Genomic DNA, 17,762 nt, shown 5'->3' on the forward strand with positions numbered 1-17,762 from the left:
AGCGATCTCAAGCACAGTTCTATCCCCTGAGCTTTTAAACGGGGGACAGGCCCTGCCTGCCGGCTCAGGGCCCTCCCGCGCGAGATGGTGTGCGAGGGGAGTGCGAGGGCGACCGCTTTATAAAACAAGGTTCTTCTTAAGGTTTCCTTTTCAAAGTAGGTAAAACGTCAGTATTCAGACTTGGAGCCTGAGGGAACCTTTTTTCAGAACTCATGTCTCAGCGGCCAAAACACGAAGTGCCATCACTTGCTGGCTGGTGGGGACAGGGCCGCGTTTATCCCTCCCTGTCACAGGCCTGTGCTGGGGATGCTCTTTGTCTTCTCTGCCATCACTCTCCTGGGGAAGACTGCGCCATCGGGTTGGTCCGGCCGGAGAGTCACTAGGCCCCGGGTCCCAGGTGGGCTGCACTGCTGGGCATGGCGGGCAGGCTGTTCTACCTCCCGTTTGTGTTCTCGCACTGGAGGACCCACACGGCGCCGTGGTCCCTGCTGGTGGGTTCTCCACCCCCGCCCCAGTCCTGGCCATGCCTAGGATGAGGGAGGGCCAGCAGCCCTGGTCTGTGTAACTACCCGAAGAAAAGGCTGTACAGCCAGCACAGCTCTGGGGACACGCAGGCACCTCCCACCCGCCTCCAGGCCACACCACGCTCTGGAGGCTAGACGCTGCTGGCCGAGGTTTCCAAAGCACTGACTTGCTTCTCACGTGGCCGCTGGTATTCGCGTTTACCCTCTATTAGTCGGAACCTCGGAGGCTCCCCTGGATCCCAACGCTGCGTTTTAACAGGTAGTTACGTCATGTCTCTGAGACCGTTTCCTTGTCCGTGTGGAGGGCTACGGGGCAGCACGGGACAGGGTCTCAGCAGGGGCGCTGTGTGCAGCGGAGAGACGACTGGGTGCCTGGCATCTGGCTCACCCTGACCCCGCCCTCCCCAGGGGGCTGATGGGAAGGGAGGGAGCAGGATCCTGGGAGGAGGCAGCGCACAAGGGGAAAGACGATGGCAACGCGCTCAATGTCTCTCTCTGGTTTTCAACGCTACTCTAGTCGTCTGAGGGCTCAGGATAAGATAAGCACAGCGGTACCCAGGGTGGCCAGGGAAACCACTGTACTTAACCATGGGGATCGGCAATGCCCAGCCCCGCGTCTGGCTACGAGAAGACCAAAGTGCCAGAGGGAGGAGCATCTTACAGAAACTTCTGGCATCCTGACTGACCTTACGGCATCCAAGAAGGCAACCCTCAGGCCACTAGCCGGGGAGGTGCTGAAGGGGCAGATGGCTCTCAACCTTCGGAAATGCTTCTTAAGAGTCAGGCAGGAGATGTGTGTTCGAGCCCTGCTGCAGCCATTCGTGATGGCTGCGGGTGACTATACCTTGCATTGGTAGGGGTCGTAGGAGTTTATAATGTATTTTTGAATCTGTTGTTTCATGCAGTCCTCTTAGCAGCTCTGAGCTTTAAAGTTGAGAAGCTGAAACTCAGAGAATAGAAATCTCGCCCTAGTTCAGGAAGCCAGGGAGCTGCTAGAGCCAGACTGACACCAGTTCTAAATGATTTCTCCATTTCTCCACAGCATCTTCTCTGGGCCTCACTTTCTCCTTAAAATTGGGGGTCAGACTCAGTGTCCTCCCAGGCTCTGCTCTACTCTGATTCTCAGCAGCTCTGCTGCCAGGTGCCCTGCGTGCGCTAAGTAGGCTGCACTCCCCCTGGGCTTGGGGTCCTGCCTTCAAGGCCTTACCTTCCTTGAGTCCCTCCGAGGCATCAAAATATGATGCTTAGCCTTTACTATCTTCCTTCGAATTAAGTGGATTCCCAGCCGCTCCTGGAGGAAGCTTTTGAGCAGTGGAGGCACCCCTGGAGCCATGGGGGGGAAATAAGATAACTGTTAGCTAACATTTGCTGGGGGCTTATGTGTGCCAGGCACTGTTCACGCACATGTATAAACTTAATTCTCACACTAGCCCTACATTGTGCCAGCTGAGGAAACTGAGGCACAGAGAGGTTAAGGAATTCGCCTAAATCATGGAGTTCCTGTTGTGGTGCAGCAGAAACAAATACGACTAGGAACCATGAGGTTGCAGGCTCGATCCCTGGCCTCACTCAGCGGGTTAAGGATCCAGTGTTGCCGTGAGCTGTGGTGGAGGTCGCAGATGTGGCTTGGATCCTGTGTTGCTGTGGCTGTGGTGTAAGCCGGCAGCTGCAGCTCTGATTGGACCCCTAGCCTGGGAACCTCCACATGCCGCGGGTGTGGCCCTTAAAACGCAAAAGCGGGGGGGGGGGGGGGGCAGAATTTGCCGAAATCAACACAGTGTCAGGCAATGATAGAACTCCACTGGTGTCACTCCAGGGCCCAGGATCTAAAATGCTTTCAGCTCCTGGACAGTGAGTTCACCACTGACGTGGCACTGCCCACATTCAGTATGCTCTGGGAGGGGAGGGCCCTGCAGTTTGTCCCCGTGTTCCTCCCCACCTGAGAAGTGGGAATGAAAGTCACAACAGACCTGTTCCACAAAGCAGGGTGGCATTAAAGAGCTCATGCAGGATTTAGGTAATTCTTATTCCATTTTCAGCTCTGCCTCTATTGCTGTGTGACCTTGGGTGGACTGTGACCCTCTCTGGTCCTCAGTTTCTCCCACTGTGCACGGGAACAATAATGCCTGCCTCACAGGGTTGCTGTCAGGATGATTTGGTGCTGAGTGGGTGCTTAGTGGCATCTGTTCTTTTCTCCAGCCCGCAGTGCACTATGAACCTTGTCCACCCTTGACACAAAGCAGAACAGGGCTTGGCATGACGAGACAGGGGTGAGGATGCCCACATTGCTTCTGGGGGACTGGGCCGAGGGCACAGGTCTGTAGGTGCCATACCTCGTGTATGGGCCACCAGAGGGTTGTTGTGAAAGATGAGTTCGCAGAGAGAGGGGAACAGAGCTACTGGCAGGACGGCATCTTCCTTTGCGATCTGTAAGGAACGCACGAGAGCATCAGATGGAACCGGCCCCACCTCTGCCCAAGGGCTGCCAGGCCCCACAATGCAGCGCTGCACGCTCGCCAGCACTGGGCTGGGGCTGGGGGAGTGAGGCTGCGGACTCTGCCGGGCAGCATTCCCATCCCTGCAGTTTCACCTGCTCTCTCCTGTCCGGAATCCCACCAGCGCTGTTTCACATTTGAAAGGTAAGAATTTTTTTCACTTCTCCACACTGGATATGTACCCTCTACCAAGTACGAGGATGTTGGCAACGAAATAATAACAAACACATCTGCACTCATCTCACAAAGAGCCTAGAGACGTGGCAAGGCTCTGACTCAGGATGTGAGCTGCCTGACACTTAACCTTCCTCAGTGCCACCTCAGACACCCCGTCCGTCTTTGAACAGCACTGATGGTCTCTTCCACCACAGCCTGTCCTGGGCACTGATCCGGGGAGAGACAGGAGGTCTGGGGTCCACACGCAGCTGAAGGATAAGCAAAGCCGGTAAGGAACACCTCCTGGCTGGCTGGGACCCAGAGGCATTCTGCCACCATGAAGGGCAAAGCGGTCATAGTCCTTGTTGAGCAGAGTGGCTGGAAATTCCGGGGACAAGCGTGGACAGGGTGTCTGTTAGCAGTGACAAAGGAGAGAGGGGCCAGGAGGAGCAGTGCCTTTCAGAGGCCTGGACACAGTGAACGGCGGTGGGTCAGACGGGGACGCTACTTCAGGCTGGCTTCTCTGGAGCCTCACTGCTGCGGGAGCACTAGATGCCCCCTGGACAGTGACCCAGTCACTCTCCTTCATTTCTGTTCCTTCAATCAGCACATATTTACTGAATGCCTACCTGCAGCGAGCACTTGCTTGGTACGGAGCAAGACAGAGACAGGTCCCAGCCTTAAAGAACAGCACGAGTGGCAAACGAGGACCACAAAGAGAGTAAATTTTAGCCGTGATTAGTGCCACCAAAGAGAGGCGCAGGAAGCACTAGGGTGACCTGACCTAGTCACAGGGCAGGACAGGGCACCCTGAGATCTGCAGGATGGGCAGAGGTCACCAGTGAACGCGGTGGAGGGTGGACTCTGTCACACAAACTGTACCCAAACCCGTTTCCTCTACGTTCCGGGCACACAGCTAGACGGCACCGTCTTGCCCCCTAGGCAGCTGGATGTGGGCATAAGAGTCCATTCCAGCCAGTGTAACATGGGTGGAAGTTTCCAGGCACAGGCCACTGAAAACCTCCTGTGGGATCCGCTGTGTCTCACCACCCTCTTCTCACTCAACCGACTGCCACCAGTTTCATAGGATCCAACCCAGTACACGTACGGGCCTGGGGGATGGCGGCCAGAGCAGGAAGGGACCGGGGCTCTGCGGGATCAGGTGGAAGGGCCCCTGCCAACTGGGAGCATCCACAACGGATTCTGCAAAAGCACGAGAGCAGCTTGTGTGCTCAGTCACTGAGGTTTTACGTTGCTCTGATGCGGGGGAAACGTTCCCCACGAAGAGAGGACGCGTGAAAGGCCTCGCGGCCAAGGAGGGAAGGGCCTGCTGGAAGTTTAAAGGAGGCTTGTGGGACTAAAAGCAGCGAGAAAGGGTGGTTGGTGCCAAATGAGGCTGCAGAGGCACGTAGGGGCCAGAACAAAGTTAAAGATTTTGGTCCTTGGAGAACCTATTAGATGAATTTTTAGAAATATGAGGACCAAGGCTATTGCTTCAGGAGAAGAAAGGTCAGCCTGGTAGCCGTCACCCGCCACAGCCTGGCACTGGATCTAGGGTGGCCAGGTGCCTGGAAGAAACTCAGTCTAGGGATGCAGAGGTGGCTCGGGGTCCAGGGCATAGTCCACGTGGGGCAGCAGTCGCCTTTGTTGGCATGTACTCCAACAGCACCCCAGAAGCAGCACCAACTTTCAATGCAGCACAGCCGCTTCGGCCCCACAGCCACAGCGCCGTGATCCCCAGTCCCAGCCTAGTGAATGCCCCGGCCCTGCGCACTATGCCACAACCCTGCACGAAATCTGGGCCGACCACAACAGGGGAGAAGATGCAGCCTTAGGCTGCAGCTGAGCAGAGCTACAGACGCCGACGCAGGCAGAGCGCTGGGCCTCTCCAAGTGCATGAAGCCCACTCACTAGAGTAGTCCACTCCTTTAGGGCACAGGTGCCAGAGTGGGGACAAGGAGAAACCCACCTAAGGGGACAGAGCAGCTCGAGCCAGACCCTCAGGGCGTCCACTCCAGTAACTTGGCAGCAGACCCCACTCCTGACAGAGCAACGGCGGCCACTGAGCAGAGAGAGGCCCGGCCTCGCACCCTGCTGGAGGCTCTCTAGCTCCTCCCATACCAGCCACACACTCTATCAAGGTGACAGTGTCCAGCACACCCCGAGGAAAGATGTGGTTGGCATCCACATCAAATCCAGCCCTCACACCAAAGACACTGGGCATACCCGGTCATCCGTTTAAGTGCAGAGATCAGCCAAGATGCGGAGTAGGAAGAGCCCGAGCTCATGGGCGCACCAAATCACAACTACCTGCAGAATGACCATCAGTGACGAGGGCTGTAATCTACCGAAAGAGACGGTCTATGAGTAAAGATGTAAAGAAGGAACCACAATGAGCCGGGCAGGAGGGGAAAGGTCTCCTACCCCGAGGGTGGGTGGCCCACAAATGGACGAATTAACTGTAACTGTAGCGGTTCTCCCCAAGAAGTGAGAGTCTAAGCCCCAAGTTGGTCTCCCCAGACCAGGGGTCCTGTACCAGGAAGATGATCCCCCAGAGCATTTGGCTTTGAGGGCCGGTGGGGCTTACTTTAGGGAGTCCCAGAAGGCTGGGAGCACACGCACAATCCCATCCTCCAGGACCCAGGGCAGAAGCAGTAATTTGACAGAAGCCTGGGTCAGACCCAAATGATGAGCTTGGAGAATCTCCCAGAGAGCACGATGCAAATGAGCTCATCCTTGGGACAGAGACACCTGGTAGCAGCCACCTGGGGGAGCTCATGCTATCACATGGACCGTGGTGCTGGAAAGCACCATTTCTGCATCTTCCCTCTAGCTTATTAGCCCCAGGATGCAGCCACTTCCTGGCCCTACAGTCTGTAGACATCAGCATGGGACACCTCAGGCTGAGCACCTAACTGAGCATGGGCATGGCCCCATTCACCAGCAGACAGGCTGCCTTAAGCACCCCCGAGCCCACAGCTCCACCGAGATATGGCCCTGCCCACCAGAGGGCCAAGAACCTGCCCCATACACCAGGGTGCAGGCACTAGACCTGAGACCCTGGAACCCTGCTCCACCTACCAGTGGGCAGGCACCAGCCTCCCAATCCTTTGGACCCAGACCCGCCCTCCAGGAAACCTGCCATAGCCTTGGGCCCAGCTTCATCCACCAGTGGCAGACAGCAGCCATAAGAAAACCACAGCCCTGCAGTCTGCAGATACGGCCTGCCCACCAGTAGGCCAGACCTTGCCCTCAGACCAGCTGGGCCCTAGTCTCACTCACTAGCAGGCCAACATGTGCTCTGGGATACCCTCGACACCCCCAACCAAATGTCAGGAATCAGACCCACCCGCCAGCGATCCACCACCAGTTCTGAGATCCCTGGGCCCTGGAACCAGATTTCAGGAAACGGCTCTGCCCACCAGTAGGCCAGCACTAGACCCAGAACCTGTCCTCACCCACCGGGGGACACACAACAGTCCAGGGTCTCTTGGACCCCAACTCTGTCTACCAGTAAGCTGGCCCCAGGGCTCCCAAGGGTTCTGTAGTAAGTCACCTGGTGACTGGGTCATGCAAACTAGCAGCCAACAGCCTCCATACAAGGCAGGGTCTGGCAACCAACAGGACCTGGGGCCAAGTGAGTCTAACAGGCTTGCCAGCTATAACCGAAAAACCCAAGCAGCCCTCCTGGGGGGAACCCCTAGAGCCTACAGCTCTAGTGAGGAGAGGGTAGGGCACTGCTGGGTGCACAGAACGTCTCCTACAAAACAACACTTATCCAGGGCCGAGAATCATAGTCGACCTACCAGGTACCTGAAGACGTATTGGCTGAAGGATTCCCTACCTGGGAAAGGAAACAGACATCCAAGTGCAGAAGCACAGAGAGTTCTGTGCAGGATTAACTCGAAGAGAAACACACAAAGACATACAGTAATGAAAATGGGGAAAATTAAAGACAAAAAAGAATATGAAAAGCAGCAAAGCAAAGGAAAAGCAACAAATAACATACAAGGGAACTCCCATAAGGCTATTAGCTGATATTCGGCAGAAACTCTGCAGGCCAGAACGAAGTGGCATGATATATTTAACGATGAAAGAGAATACACAAGCAAGAATGCTCTACCTAGCAAGGCTGTGGTCAATTGATGGAGAAATCAAAAACTTTATAGACAAGCAACATCTAAAAGTGTTCAGCACCACCAAACCAGTTTTACAAGAAATGCTAAAAGAACTTTTTGGAGCAAAAAAGAAAGGCCACTCTAGAAACATGAAAATTGCAAAAGGAAAAAACTCATTGGTAAACTTAAAGGTAGGAAGGTGAAAAGACGAAGGCAGGAAAATCATCTGTATCCACAACAAGCACTTAATGGATACACAAAACAATCAGATGTAAAATATGATATCAAAACAGGAATTGTGGGAGTTCCTGTTGTGGGTCAGTAGAAACAAATCTGACCAGTATCCACAAGGACACAGGTTTGATCCCTGGCCTCGCCCAGTGGGTTAAGGATCCACCATTGCTGTGAGCTATGGTGTAAACTGCAGGCATGGCTCAGATCTGGTGTGGCTGTGGCTGTGGTGTAGGCCAGTGGCTGCAGCTCCAATTCATCCCATAGCCTGAGAACCTCCATATGCTGCGGGTGCAGCCCTAAAAAAGACCCAAAAAAGTGGGGGGGATTGTGAGGGGAGAAATGTACAAAGGCAGGGCTGTTAAAATGCATTTGAAATTAAAAGATAAAGATCGGGAGCTTGGGCTTATCAGACACAACTTAGAATAGATTTACAAGGAGATCCTGCTGAATAGCATTGAGAACTTTGTCTAGATACTCATGTTGCAACAGAAGAAAGGGTGAGGGAAAAAATGTAATTGTAATGTATACATGTAAGGATAACCTGACCCCCTTGCTGTACAGTGGGAAAATAAAAAAAAATTATATAAAAAAAAGATAAACAAAATAATGGTAGCTATTAACAAAAAGTCAGTAATAGATACAAAAGAAAAAGTAATACAAACATAACACTAAAGACAGTGGTCAAATCACAAGAGAACAGCACAAAAGAACAAAAAAAGACCCATAAAAACAGCCCTCCAACAATTAACAAAATAGCAATAAGAACATACACATCCAGGACTACTTTCAATGTAAATGGACTATGACTCTGTTACTATTGGGCCAAGATGGTGGAGCAGAAAGACCCTGAGCTCGGCTCTCGTGAGCACACCAAAAATCACAACTATCTACAGAACAGCTATTGATGAAAAAACTGGAGCCTATCAGAACAGAACTTCTACAACCAAAGACATAAGAAGGAACCACAGCTAGATGGGTAGGAGGGGTGGACTCAGGATATAATCAAATCTCATACCCCTTGGGTGACACACAAATTGGAGAATAATTATATTGCAGAGACTCTTCTACAGGAGTGAGAGCTCTAAGCCCCCTCAGGTTCCCCATCCAGGGGTCTGGTATTAGGAAGACAAACCCCCAGAACATTTGGCTTTGAAGGCCAGCAGGGCTTAACTGCAGTAGCCCCATAGGAGTGGGGAAATAGAAACTTCACCCTTAAAGGGTGCACCCAAAACCTCATGCACCAGGATCCTGGGGCTGATGTACCTGCTGGCCTTGGAGAGTATCCTGGGGAGGTGGGGGACAGCTGCAGCTCACCCACAGGACACAGACACTGATGGCAAACACATCTGCGAACATTCCATTGTGTGAACACCACTGCTGGTGGGTGCCACTGCTGGTGGCTCGTTAGCTCTAAGACCTGGCCCTACCCAACAGCCTGTGAGCCCCAGTGCTATGACACCTCGGGCCAAACCAACTAACTGGGCAGGGACACATCCACTCCTATTACCAAAAAGACTGCCTAAAGACTTCCTGAGCCCACAAACTGCCTCTAGATGTGCACTTAGACATGGCCCTTCCCACCACAGGGCCAAGATCCAGCTCTCCCCATCAATGGGCAGGCACCAACCTTTCCCACCAGGAAGCCTGCACTAGCTTCTAGATCAGCCTCACTCAGTACAGGGCAGACACCAATAGCAAGAAAACTGTAATCCTGCAACCTATGGACTGAGCCTGACAACAGCAGGCCAGTACCCTGGTACCGGCTGGGACCTGGCACTGCCTACTACCAGGCCAACGCAATCTTCAGGACACCCTGGACCTTATACACAGTTATGTCAAAAACCACCTCCCCGCCCCCATGAAACAAGCTCTGGGATTTCTGCACCCTACAGGCAGACATCAGGAAACAGCTCTGCCTGCCAACAGTCAAGTACTAACACCAAGATCTGGCTTCACCGGCCAGTTGGTGGGCAACAAGCACAGAGTCTTCAAGACCATGGCTCCACCCACCAGTAAGACAGTACCAGTCCTAGGCCCTCAAGAGTCCTGAAACCAGCTGCCTCATGACCAGGTCCTGCTAAAAAGAGGTCAGCAGCATCCATACAAGGCAAAGCCTGGGAAACCAAACAGACTAGGGACCAAAAAAGCCTACCAGACCACCCACATAGTCAGCCTCTCACAAGAGAAAGACCCGAGATACACAGAGCCCTCTTAGGGGGAACCATATAGCCTTGATGACAAGAGAGGAGAGCAATGCTGGGAAGCATGGGACATCTACAGAGGCCCACTCTTGCAAAGCCAAGAAATGTAACCAACCACATACATAAAAGTGCAAATAGCAACTTAGTCAAAATAACATGGCAAAAGATTAGGTTCCAGACAAAGGAACAAGATAAAACTGTAGAAGAACTACTAAGAGAAGTGGAGATAAGCAATATACCTGAGAGAGTTCAGAGCAATGATTGGAAACATGAAGGAAGAACCAGGGAAGAGAGAAGTTAGAACTCTTTTTAAAAAAAGAGAGAGAAAATATAAATAATAAGCCAACAGAGGTGAAGAACATGATAAGTGGCGTTCCCTCATGGCTCAGTGGATTAAGGATCTGCTGCTATCACTGCTGCAACTCTCTATACAGCTGTGATGTGAATTCACTTGATCAAGGACCCTGTTAATGTTTTGTTGGATTTGGTTTGTCAGTATATTGCTGAGCATATACTATGTTCATAAGTAATATCTGATAGGCTTTGAGCTACAGTAAACAAAACAGTATGGTACTGACACCAAAAAAGACACATAGATCAATGGAACAGAATAGAAAGCCCAGAAATAAAACCACAGAATTTATCTATGACAAAGGGGCAAGAATATACAATGGAAAAGATAATCTCTTTGATAAATGATGCTGGGGGAGTTCCTGCTGTGGCTCAGCAAGTTAAGAATCTGACATGGTATCCATGAAGATATGGATTCAATCCCTGGCCTCACTCCAGGGATTAAGGATCCAGGGTTGCCACACATTGCAGTGTAGGTCACAGATGTGACTCCGAGCTGGTGTCGCCATGACTGTGGCATAGGCCTTCAGCTGCAGCTTCAATTTGACCCCTAGCCCAGGAACTTTCACATGCCACAGGTACAGGCATAAAAAGAAAAAAAAAAAAAGGCCAGGAAAACTGGATAGCTACATATAAAAGAATGAAGTTAGAATACTCTCTAACACCATTTGTAAAAATATAAATAGATTAAAAACCTACATGTAAGACCAGAAACCATAAAACTCCTAGAACACAATAATTACTTTAAATGTCAATGGACTAAATGTTCTAATGAAAACAAAGAGGGCTGCTGATTGGACAAAAATACAACACAAATCAATATTCTGCCTAATAGAGATTCATTCCAGATGAAAGACACACAGAGGCTGAAATTTAGGGAATGGATAAAGATATTTCATGCAAATGGAAATGACAAGAAAGTGGGGGGGTATCAATATTCATATCAGACAGAACAGACTTAAAAGCTATAATTAAAAGACAAAGAAGGGCATTATATAATGGTAAATTAATCAATACAAGAAGACGATATTATACTCTCTAGCACATATGTATGGACATCCAATAGAGGACCACCTAAGTGTATAAAATACTGCTAGACATAAAGGGAGAAACTGACAATAATGCAGTAATAGTAGGAAAATTTAACACCACAGTGACATCAATGGACAGATATCCAGGCAGAAAATAAGTAAGGCGACAGAGGTCTTACTGACACAATGGACCAATTGGACCCAATGGTATCTACAGGGCACTACATCCCCAAACTCAGAATACACATTCTTTTCAGGTACACATGGAATGTTCTCCAGGATAAGTCACATACTAGTTCACAAAACAAGCCTCAACAAATTTAAGAGGATAGAAATTCTACCAAACATTTTTTTCTGATTACAATGGTATGAAATTAGAAATCAACTACAGAAAGAAAAATGGGAACAGAATAAACATGTGGAGACTAAACAACATGCTACTTAAAACCCAATGCATCAATTATGAAATCAAAAAGGAATTCAGAAAATACCCTGAGACAAATGAAAATGAAAATACAATTTTGAAAAATCTACAGCAAAGCTAAAAGGGAAGTTCATAGTGATATATGCCTTTCTCAAGAAATAAAAAAATATGGAGTTCCCGTCGTGGCTCAGTGGTTAAAGAATTTGACCAGGAACCATGAGGTTGTGGGTTCAATCCCTGGCCTCACTCAGTGGGTTAAGGATTCGGTGTTGCTGTAAGCTGTGGTGTAGGTCGCAGATGCGGCTCAGATCCTGCATTGCTATGGCTCTGGCGTAGGCCAGCAGCTATAGCTCCAATTGGACCCCCAGCCTGAGAACCTCAATGTGCCATGAGTGCGGCACTAGAAAAGACAAAGAAAGGAAGGAAGAAAGAGAGAAAGAAAGAGAATAAACAACCTAAGCTACTACCTAAAAGGATTAGTAAAAGTACAACGAAGAAATGCCTGTCAGAAAAAGGAAGGAAATAATAAAGATCAGAGGGGAAACAGATTTTTTTAAAAAAGAACAATGAAACCAAGAGTTGCTTTTTTGAAAAGACAAACAGAATTGATAAACTTTTAGCAAGGTTCACCAACAAAAATGAGAGGACCCAAGTAAAGAAAATAACAAATGAAAGAGGAGAAATAACTGGTATCAGAGAAATACAAATAGTTCTGTGCCAACAAATTGAACAATCTGAAAAAAATGGACAAATTTCTAGAAACATACAGCCTTCCAATCCTGAGTCAAGAAGAAACAGACAATTTGAAACAGACTGACCACTAGAAATGAAATTGAATCTGTAATTTTTAAAAATCAGAAATCAAAAGTCCAGAACTAGATGGCTTCACAGGGGATTTCTACCAAAAATATAAATTAGAACGTGTATTTATTCTTCTCAAACTATTCGAAAAAACTGGAGAAGGCAACACTCCCATATTCATCCCACATCACCTTTATCCCAAAACCAGACAAAATCAATATGAAAAAATTATAGGCCATTATCTTTGATGAATATAGATGCAACAATCCTCAAAAAAATATTAGCAAACTAAATCCAACAATACATAAAAAAGATCATAAACCATGATCAAGTTGGATTTACTCCAGGGTCACAGGATGACTCAGTATAGGTAAATCAATGAATGTGATATACCACATTAACAAAAGGAAAGGCAAAAAAAATCACATAATCATTTCAAGAGATGCAGGAAAAACATCTGACAAAATTCAACATCCATTCATGATATAAAAAAAAAAAGCCTCTCATCAAAGTGAGTATAGAGGGACCATATTTCAACATGATAGAGACCATTCATGACAAACCCAAGGCCAACGTTATATTCAACAATGAAAAGCTGAAAGTATTCCTGCTAAATTCAGAACAAAGTCATGGCTATTCTTGCAGCTTCTGTTTAACATAGTATTCCGAGTCCTAGTCATGGCAATAGACAAGAAAGAGAAAGAAAGGTATCCAAATTGGAAAGGAAGAGGTAAAACTATCACTGTTTGCAGATGACATAATACTCTATATAGAGAGCACTTCACCCAAAAGCTATTATAACTAATAAATGAATTCACCAAGGATATAGGAAACAAAATTTATATTCAGGGAGTTCCTGTTATGGATCAGCAGGTTAAGAACCCCACTAATATCCATGAGGATGCCAGCTCGATCCCTGGCCTTTCTCAGTGGGTTGGGGATCTGGTGTTGCCACAAGCTGTGGTGTAGGTTGCAGACATGGTTTGAATCTGGTGTTGCTGTGGCTGTGTCGTAGGCTGGCAGCTGCAGCTTTGATTTGACCCCTAGTCTGGGATCTTCCATATGCTGCATCTGCAGCCCTAAAAAGAAAAAAAAAAAGATTTAGATACAAAAGTCTGTTGCATTGTTACAAACTAATAATGAAATAATCTTATTTAAAATTGCATTTACAGTGGGAAAATAAAAAAATAATAATAAAAATAAAATAAAATAAAATAAAATTGCATCAAAGGCCAAGCTGGCAGAGAAGAAAGACCCTGAGCTCACCTCCTCTCACAAGTACATCAAAATCACAACTATCTGCAGAACAAGCATCAGTGAAATAAAACAAACAAACAAACAGAACCTACCAGAAAAAATCTACAACTAAAGACGTAATGAAAAGGAACCCCACTGAACCAAGTAGGAGGGCAGACTTACAATAAACTCAAGCCCCAGACCCAGTCTGTGAAACAAACTGGAAGAAATTTGTATTTTAGAGGCTGTCCCACAGGAGTAAGACTTCTAAGCCCCACATCCGGCTCCCTAGCACAGCAGTCATGCACCAGGAAGATGAGCTCCCCCCCACCGTCCCGCCCAGAGAATTTGGCTTTGAAGGCCAGCAGGGCTTAATTTCAGAAGCCCCCAAAGACTGGGGGAAATAAAGACTTCACTATCAAAGGGCACACATAAAATCTCATGTGCACTGAGAACCAGGTCAAAAGGAGTAACATGATAGGAACCCAGGCCAGGTCTACTTGCTAGTCTTATAGTCTCCCAGCAAGGCAGGGCTTAGCTGTGATTCACAATGTGAACACAGGTGCCAGTCATATTTGGGAGGTTTCTACCATGTGAATATTTCAACTGGTGCCCTCCATCTTGAGATCCTTCCACTGGACCATTAGTGCCAAGACCTAGCCTGATCAAACAGCCTGTAGGCTCTGGGATACCTCAGGCCAAATAATTAACTGGGTGACAACAGAGCCCCACCTATCAGCAGATAGGCTGCCTGAAGTCTTTCTGAGCCCAGCTCCATCTCTAGACATGCCCCTGACAACCAGAGGGCCAAGACACAGATCCTCCCACCACTGGACAGGGACCACAGTCCTGCCCACTAGGAAGCCTGCACTAGCCTCCAGACCACACTCACCCAACAGGAGGCAGATACTAGACACAAAAAAACCCACAATCCTGCAGCCTATGGAGCCAGCATTCAGAAGCCCAGATCTTACCTGGGCCCTGGCCCTACCCACAAGTTGGCCAACACAAGCTTCGGGACATCCTGGACCCCATACCCAACTGTTTCAGGAACCCTCCACATACCCAGCTATCTTAAAGCCAGCTCTGGGATACCCTGGCCTACAGCCAGCCTCCAGGACATGGTACTGCCTGCCAGGAGTCCAGCACTAACCCCAGGACCTGACTCTGCCCACCAGTGAGCCTGCACTAGCCATGAGGACCTATAAGATTCTGTAGCCACTTGCCTCATGACCAGGCCCCAGTAACCTGCAGCCAAGCATCAACACAAGACAAGGTCTGGCACCCAACCAGCCTAGGGGCCAACAATGCCTACCAGACTGCACATATAGTTAGCCTGCCACAATAGTAAGACTCATGCAGGCTGCTTAGGGAGAACCCCTAGAGCACACAGCTTAGGTGATCAAGAGGAAACGCACTGCTGGGACACCAGGACATCTCCTACAGAAGGCCACTTCTTAAAGGTCAAGAAACAACCTTCCACATAAATAGCAACTTAGACAAAATAAGGTGGCAGAGGAATAAGTTTCAGATGAAGGAACAAAACCCCAAAATAAAAAGTAAGTAGAGACAGGCAATATACCTGAGAAAGAGTTCAGAGTAATGATTGTAAAGATGATCAGAGAACTCAGGAGGACAGTGGATGCCAGAGTGAGAAAATTATAAATTTTAAACAGAAAATTAGAAAATATAGGGATTTTCTGTGTGGCTCAGTAGGTTAAGGATATGGCATTGTCACTGCAGTGGCTTGGGTCATTGATGTGGTGTGGGTTTGATCCCTGGCCCGGGACCTTCCACATTCCATGGATGTTGCCAAAAAAAAAAAAAAAAAAAAGGAAAGAAAATATAAAGAACAAGCAGAGAGAGAGAGATGGAAAATACAATAACTAAAATGAAAAACATACTAGAAGGAATCAAGAGTAGCTTAAATGATACAGAGGAATGGATTAGTAAGCTGAAGACAGAGTAGTGAAAATTACTGAACAGAAAAAATAAAAGTAATTAAAAAACATGAGAACAGCTAAAGAGGCCTGTGGAACAACGCCAAGTGCATTACTATTCACATTGTAAGGATCGCAGAAGGAGATAAGAGACAGAAAGGGCCTGAGAAAATATTTGATGACATAATAGCTGAAAACTTCCCTAACTTGGAAAAGGATACAGTCACCTAAGTCCAGAAAGCACAGAAAGTCCCACACAGGATTAACCCAAAGAGGAACACACCAATACAAACTGTAATTAAAAAGACAGACATTAAAGAGAGAATACTAAAAGTGGCAAGGGAAACACAAGAAACAACAAACAAGGGAATTCCCCTAAGGCTATCCTGATTTTTCTGTGCAAACTCTGCCAGACAGAAGGGAGTGGCATCAAATATTTAAAGTAATGAAAGGGAAAAAATTACAACCAAGGACACTCTATCTAGCAAGGCTGTCCTTTAGATTATGAGAAATCAAAAGCTTTGCACATAAGCTAAAGCTAAGAGGTCAGCACTGCCAAACCAACTTTACAATAAATGTTAAAGGAACTTCTCTAGCTTAAAAAGAAAAGGCCACAATTAGAAGATAATAAGAAAGGCAAAAACTCATCAGTAAAGGCAAACATACAAGAAAAATTATAAAATTACCCACAAATAAACTAGTACAGAGGTTAAAAGACAAAAGTAATAATATTATCTATGTCTACAACAAGCAGTTAAGGGATACATAAAACAATTAGATGTAAAATATGATATAAAACCAGTAATTATGAGGGGACTGGAGTACAAAGGCAGGGTTGTCAAATGTATTTGAAAGAGATCAGCAATTTAAAATGGTCACTTATATATATATATATATAAACTGCTTTACAAAAACTTCATGGTAATCACAAACCAAAAACCTATAATAGATATACACACAAAAAAGAAAAAGGAATCCAAACATACCACTAAAGATGGTCATCAAGGAGTTCCTGCTGTGGTGCAGAGGAAACAAATCCAACTAGGAACCATGAGATTTCGGGTTCAATCCCCAGCCTCGCTCATTGGGTTAAGGATCTGGCATTGCCATGAGCTGTGGTGTAGGTCGCAGACACGCCTCAGATCTAGTGTTGCTGTGGCTGTAGCATAGGCCAGCAGCTGTAGCTCTGATTAGACTCCTAGCCTGGGAACCTCCATATGCCGCAGGTGTGGCCCTAAAAAGACCAAAAAAAAAAAAAAAAAAAAAAAAAAAAGAAAAAAAGAGAGAGAAAAAAAAGACAAAAAACCGAAACAAAGATGGTCATCAATGCCAAGAGAAGAGAATATAAAAAGGCAAAAAAAGACCTAAAAAAAAAATCCAAAACAATTAACAAAATGGCAATAAGAACATACATTTCGATAATTACTCTAAATGTAAAAGGACTAAGTGTTCCAACTGAAAGAAACAGAGTGGCTGAACAGATACAAAAAACAAGATCTGCATATATGCTGCCTACAAGAGACTCACTTCTGATCTAAAGACACACACAGACTGAAAGTGAGGGGCTAGAAAAAGGTATTCTATGCAAATAGAAATCAAAAGAAAGCCAAGTAGCAACACTTATATCAGACAAAATAATCTTTAAAATAAAGATTTAATAAAAGAAAAAGAAGGACATTACACAATGATCAAGAGATCAATCCAAAACAAAGGTAAAGGAATTCTGTGGTGGTACAGTGGGTTAAGGATCTGTCATTGTTACTGCAGTGGCTTGAGTCACTGCTGTGGCACAGGTTCAATCCATGGCCTGGGAATTTCGCATGCTGTGGGCACAGACAAAAAAAAAAAAAAGCATACCAAATGTAACTATATATGTACCCAACATGAGACACTGAAATATATAAGTCAAATATTAACAGACATAAAAGGAGTAATCCACAGTAACACAATAGTAGTAGACGACTTTAACACCCCACTTACATCAATGAACAGTTCATCCAGGCAAAACATCAGTAAAGAAACAGTGGTCTTAAATGACACACTGGGCTAGATGGACTTTCTTGATATATATATCAAAAAATAAATATACGTATCAAAAAAATGATACATATGTATATGCATATATGCCATTACCTCCCAAAGCAACACAGTACACATTCTTTTCAAGAACACGTGGAAAATTCTCTAGGACAGATCACATGCTAGGTCACAAAACAAGTCTTAGTAAACTAAAATCACATCAAGCATCTTT

The 17,762-nt window shown here is 47.0% G+C and overlaps 1 protein-coding gene across 50 annotated transcripts in view; it reads right to left on the bottom strand.

Moving 5' to 3' along the window:
• The window catches only part of XRRA1 (X-ray radiation resistance associated 1), a 127,071-nt gene that overhangs the window by 29,603 nt on the left and 79,706 nt on the right, over window positions 1–17,762 (bottom strand). For all 50 annotated transcript variants that reach the window (XR_014814652.1, XR_014814675.1, XR_014814696.1 and 47 more), the window contains 2 exons: window positions 2,858–2,951; window positions 1,732–1,847 (listed from right to left, as the gene is read on the bottom strand). Coding sequence is in view for 10 of the 50 variants with exons in the window: in XM_084975216.1 (XP_084831342.1) it covers window positions 1,732–1,847; window positions 2,858–2,951 (210 nt within the window). In the remaining 40 variants the exon portion in view is untranslated. The remainder of the gene's footprint in view (window positions 1–1,731; window positions 1,848–2,857; window positions 2,952–17,762) is intronic.

The sequence above is a fragment of the Sus scrofa genome, chromosome 9 (assembly GCF_054392235.1).
Source record: "Sus scrofa isolate SSC_HxYL_T2T_F1_AM1 chromosome 9, Sscrofa_HxYL_maternal_Yorkshire_Landrace_v2.0, whole genome shotgun sequence".
NCBI classification, from domain to species: Eukaryota; Metazoa; Chordata; class Mammalia; order Artiodactyla; family Suidae; genus Sus; species Sus scrofa.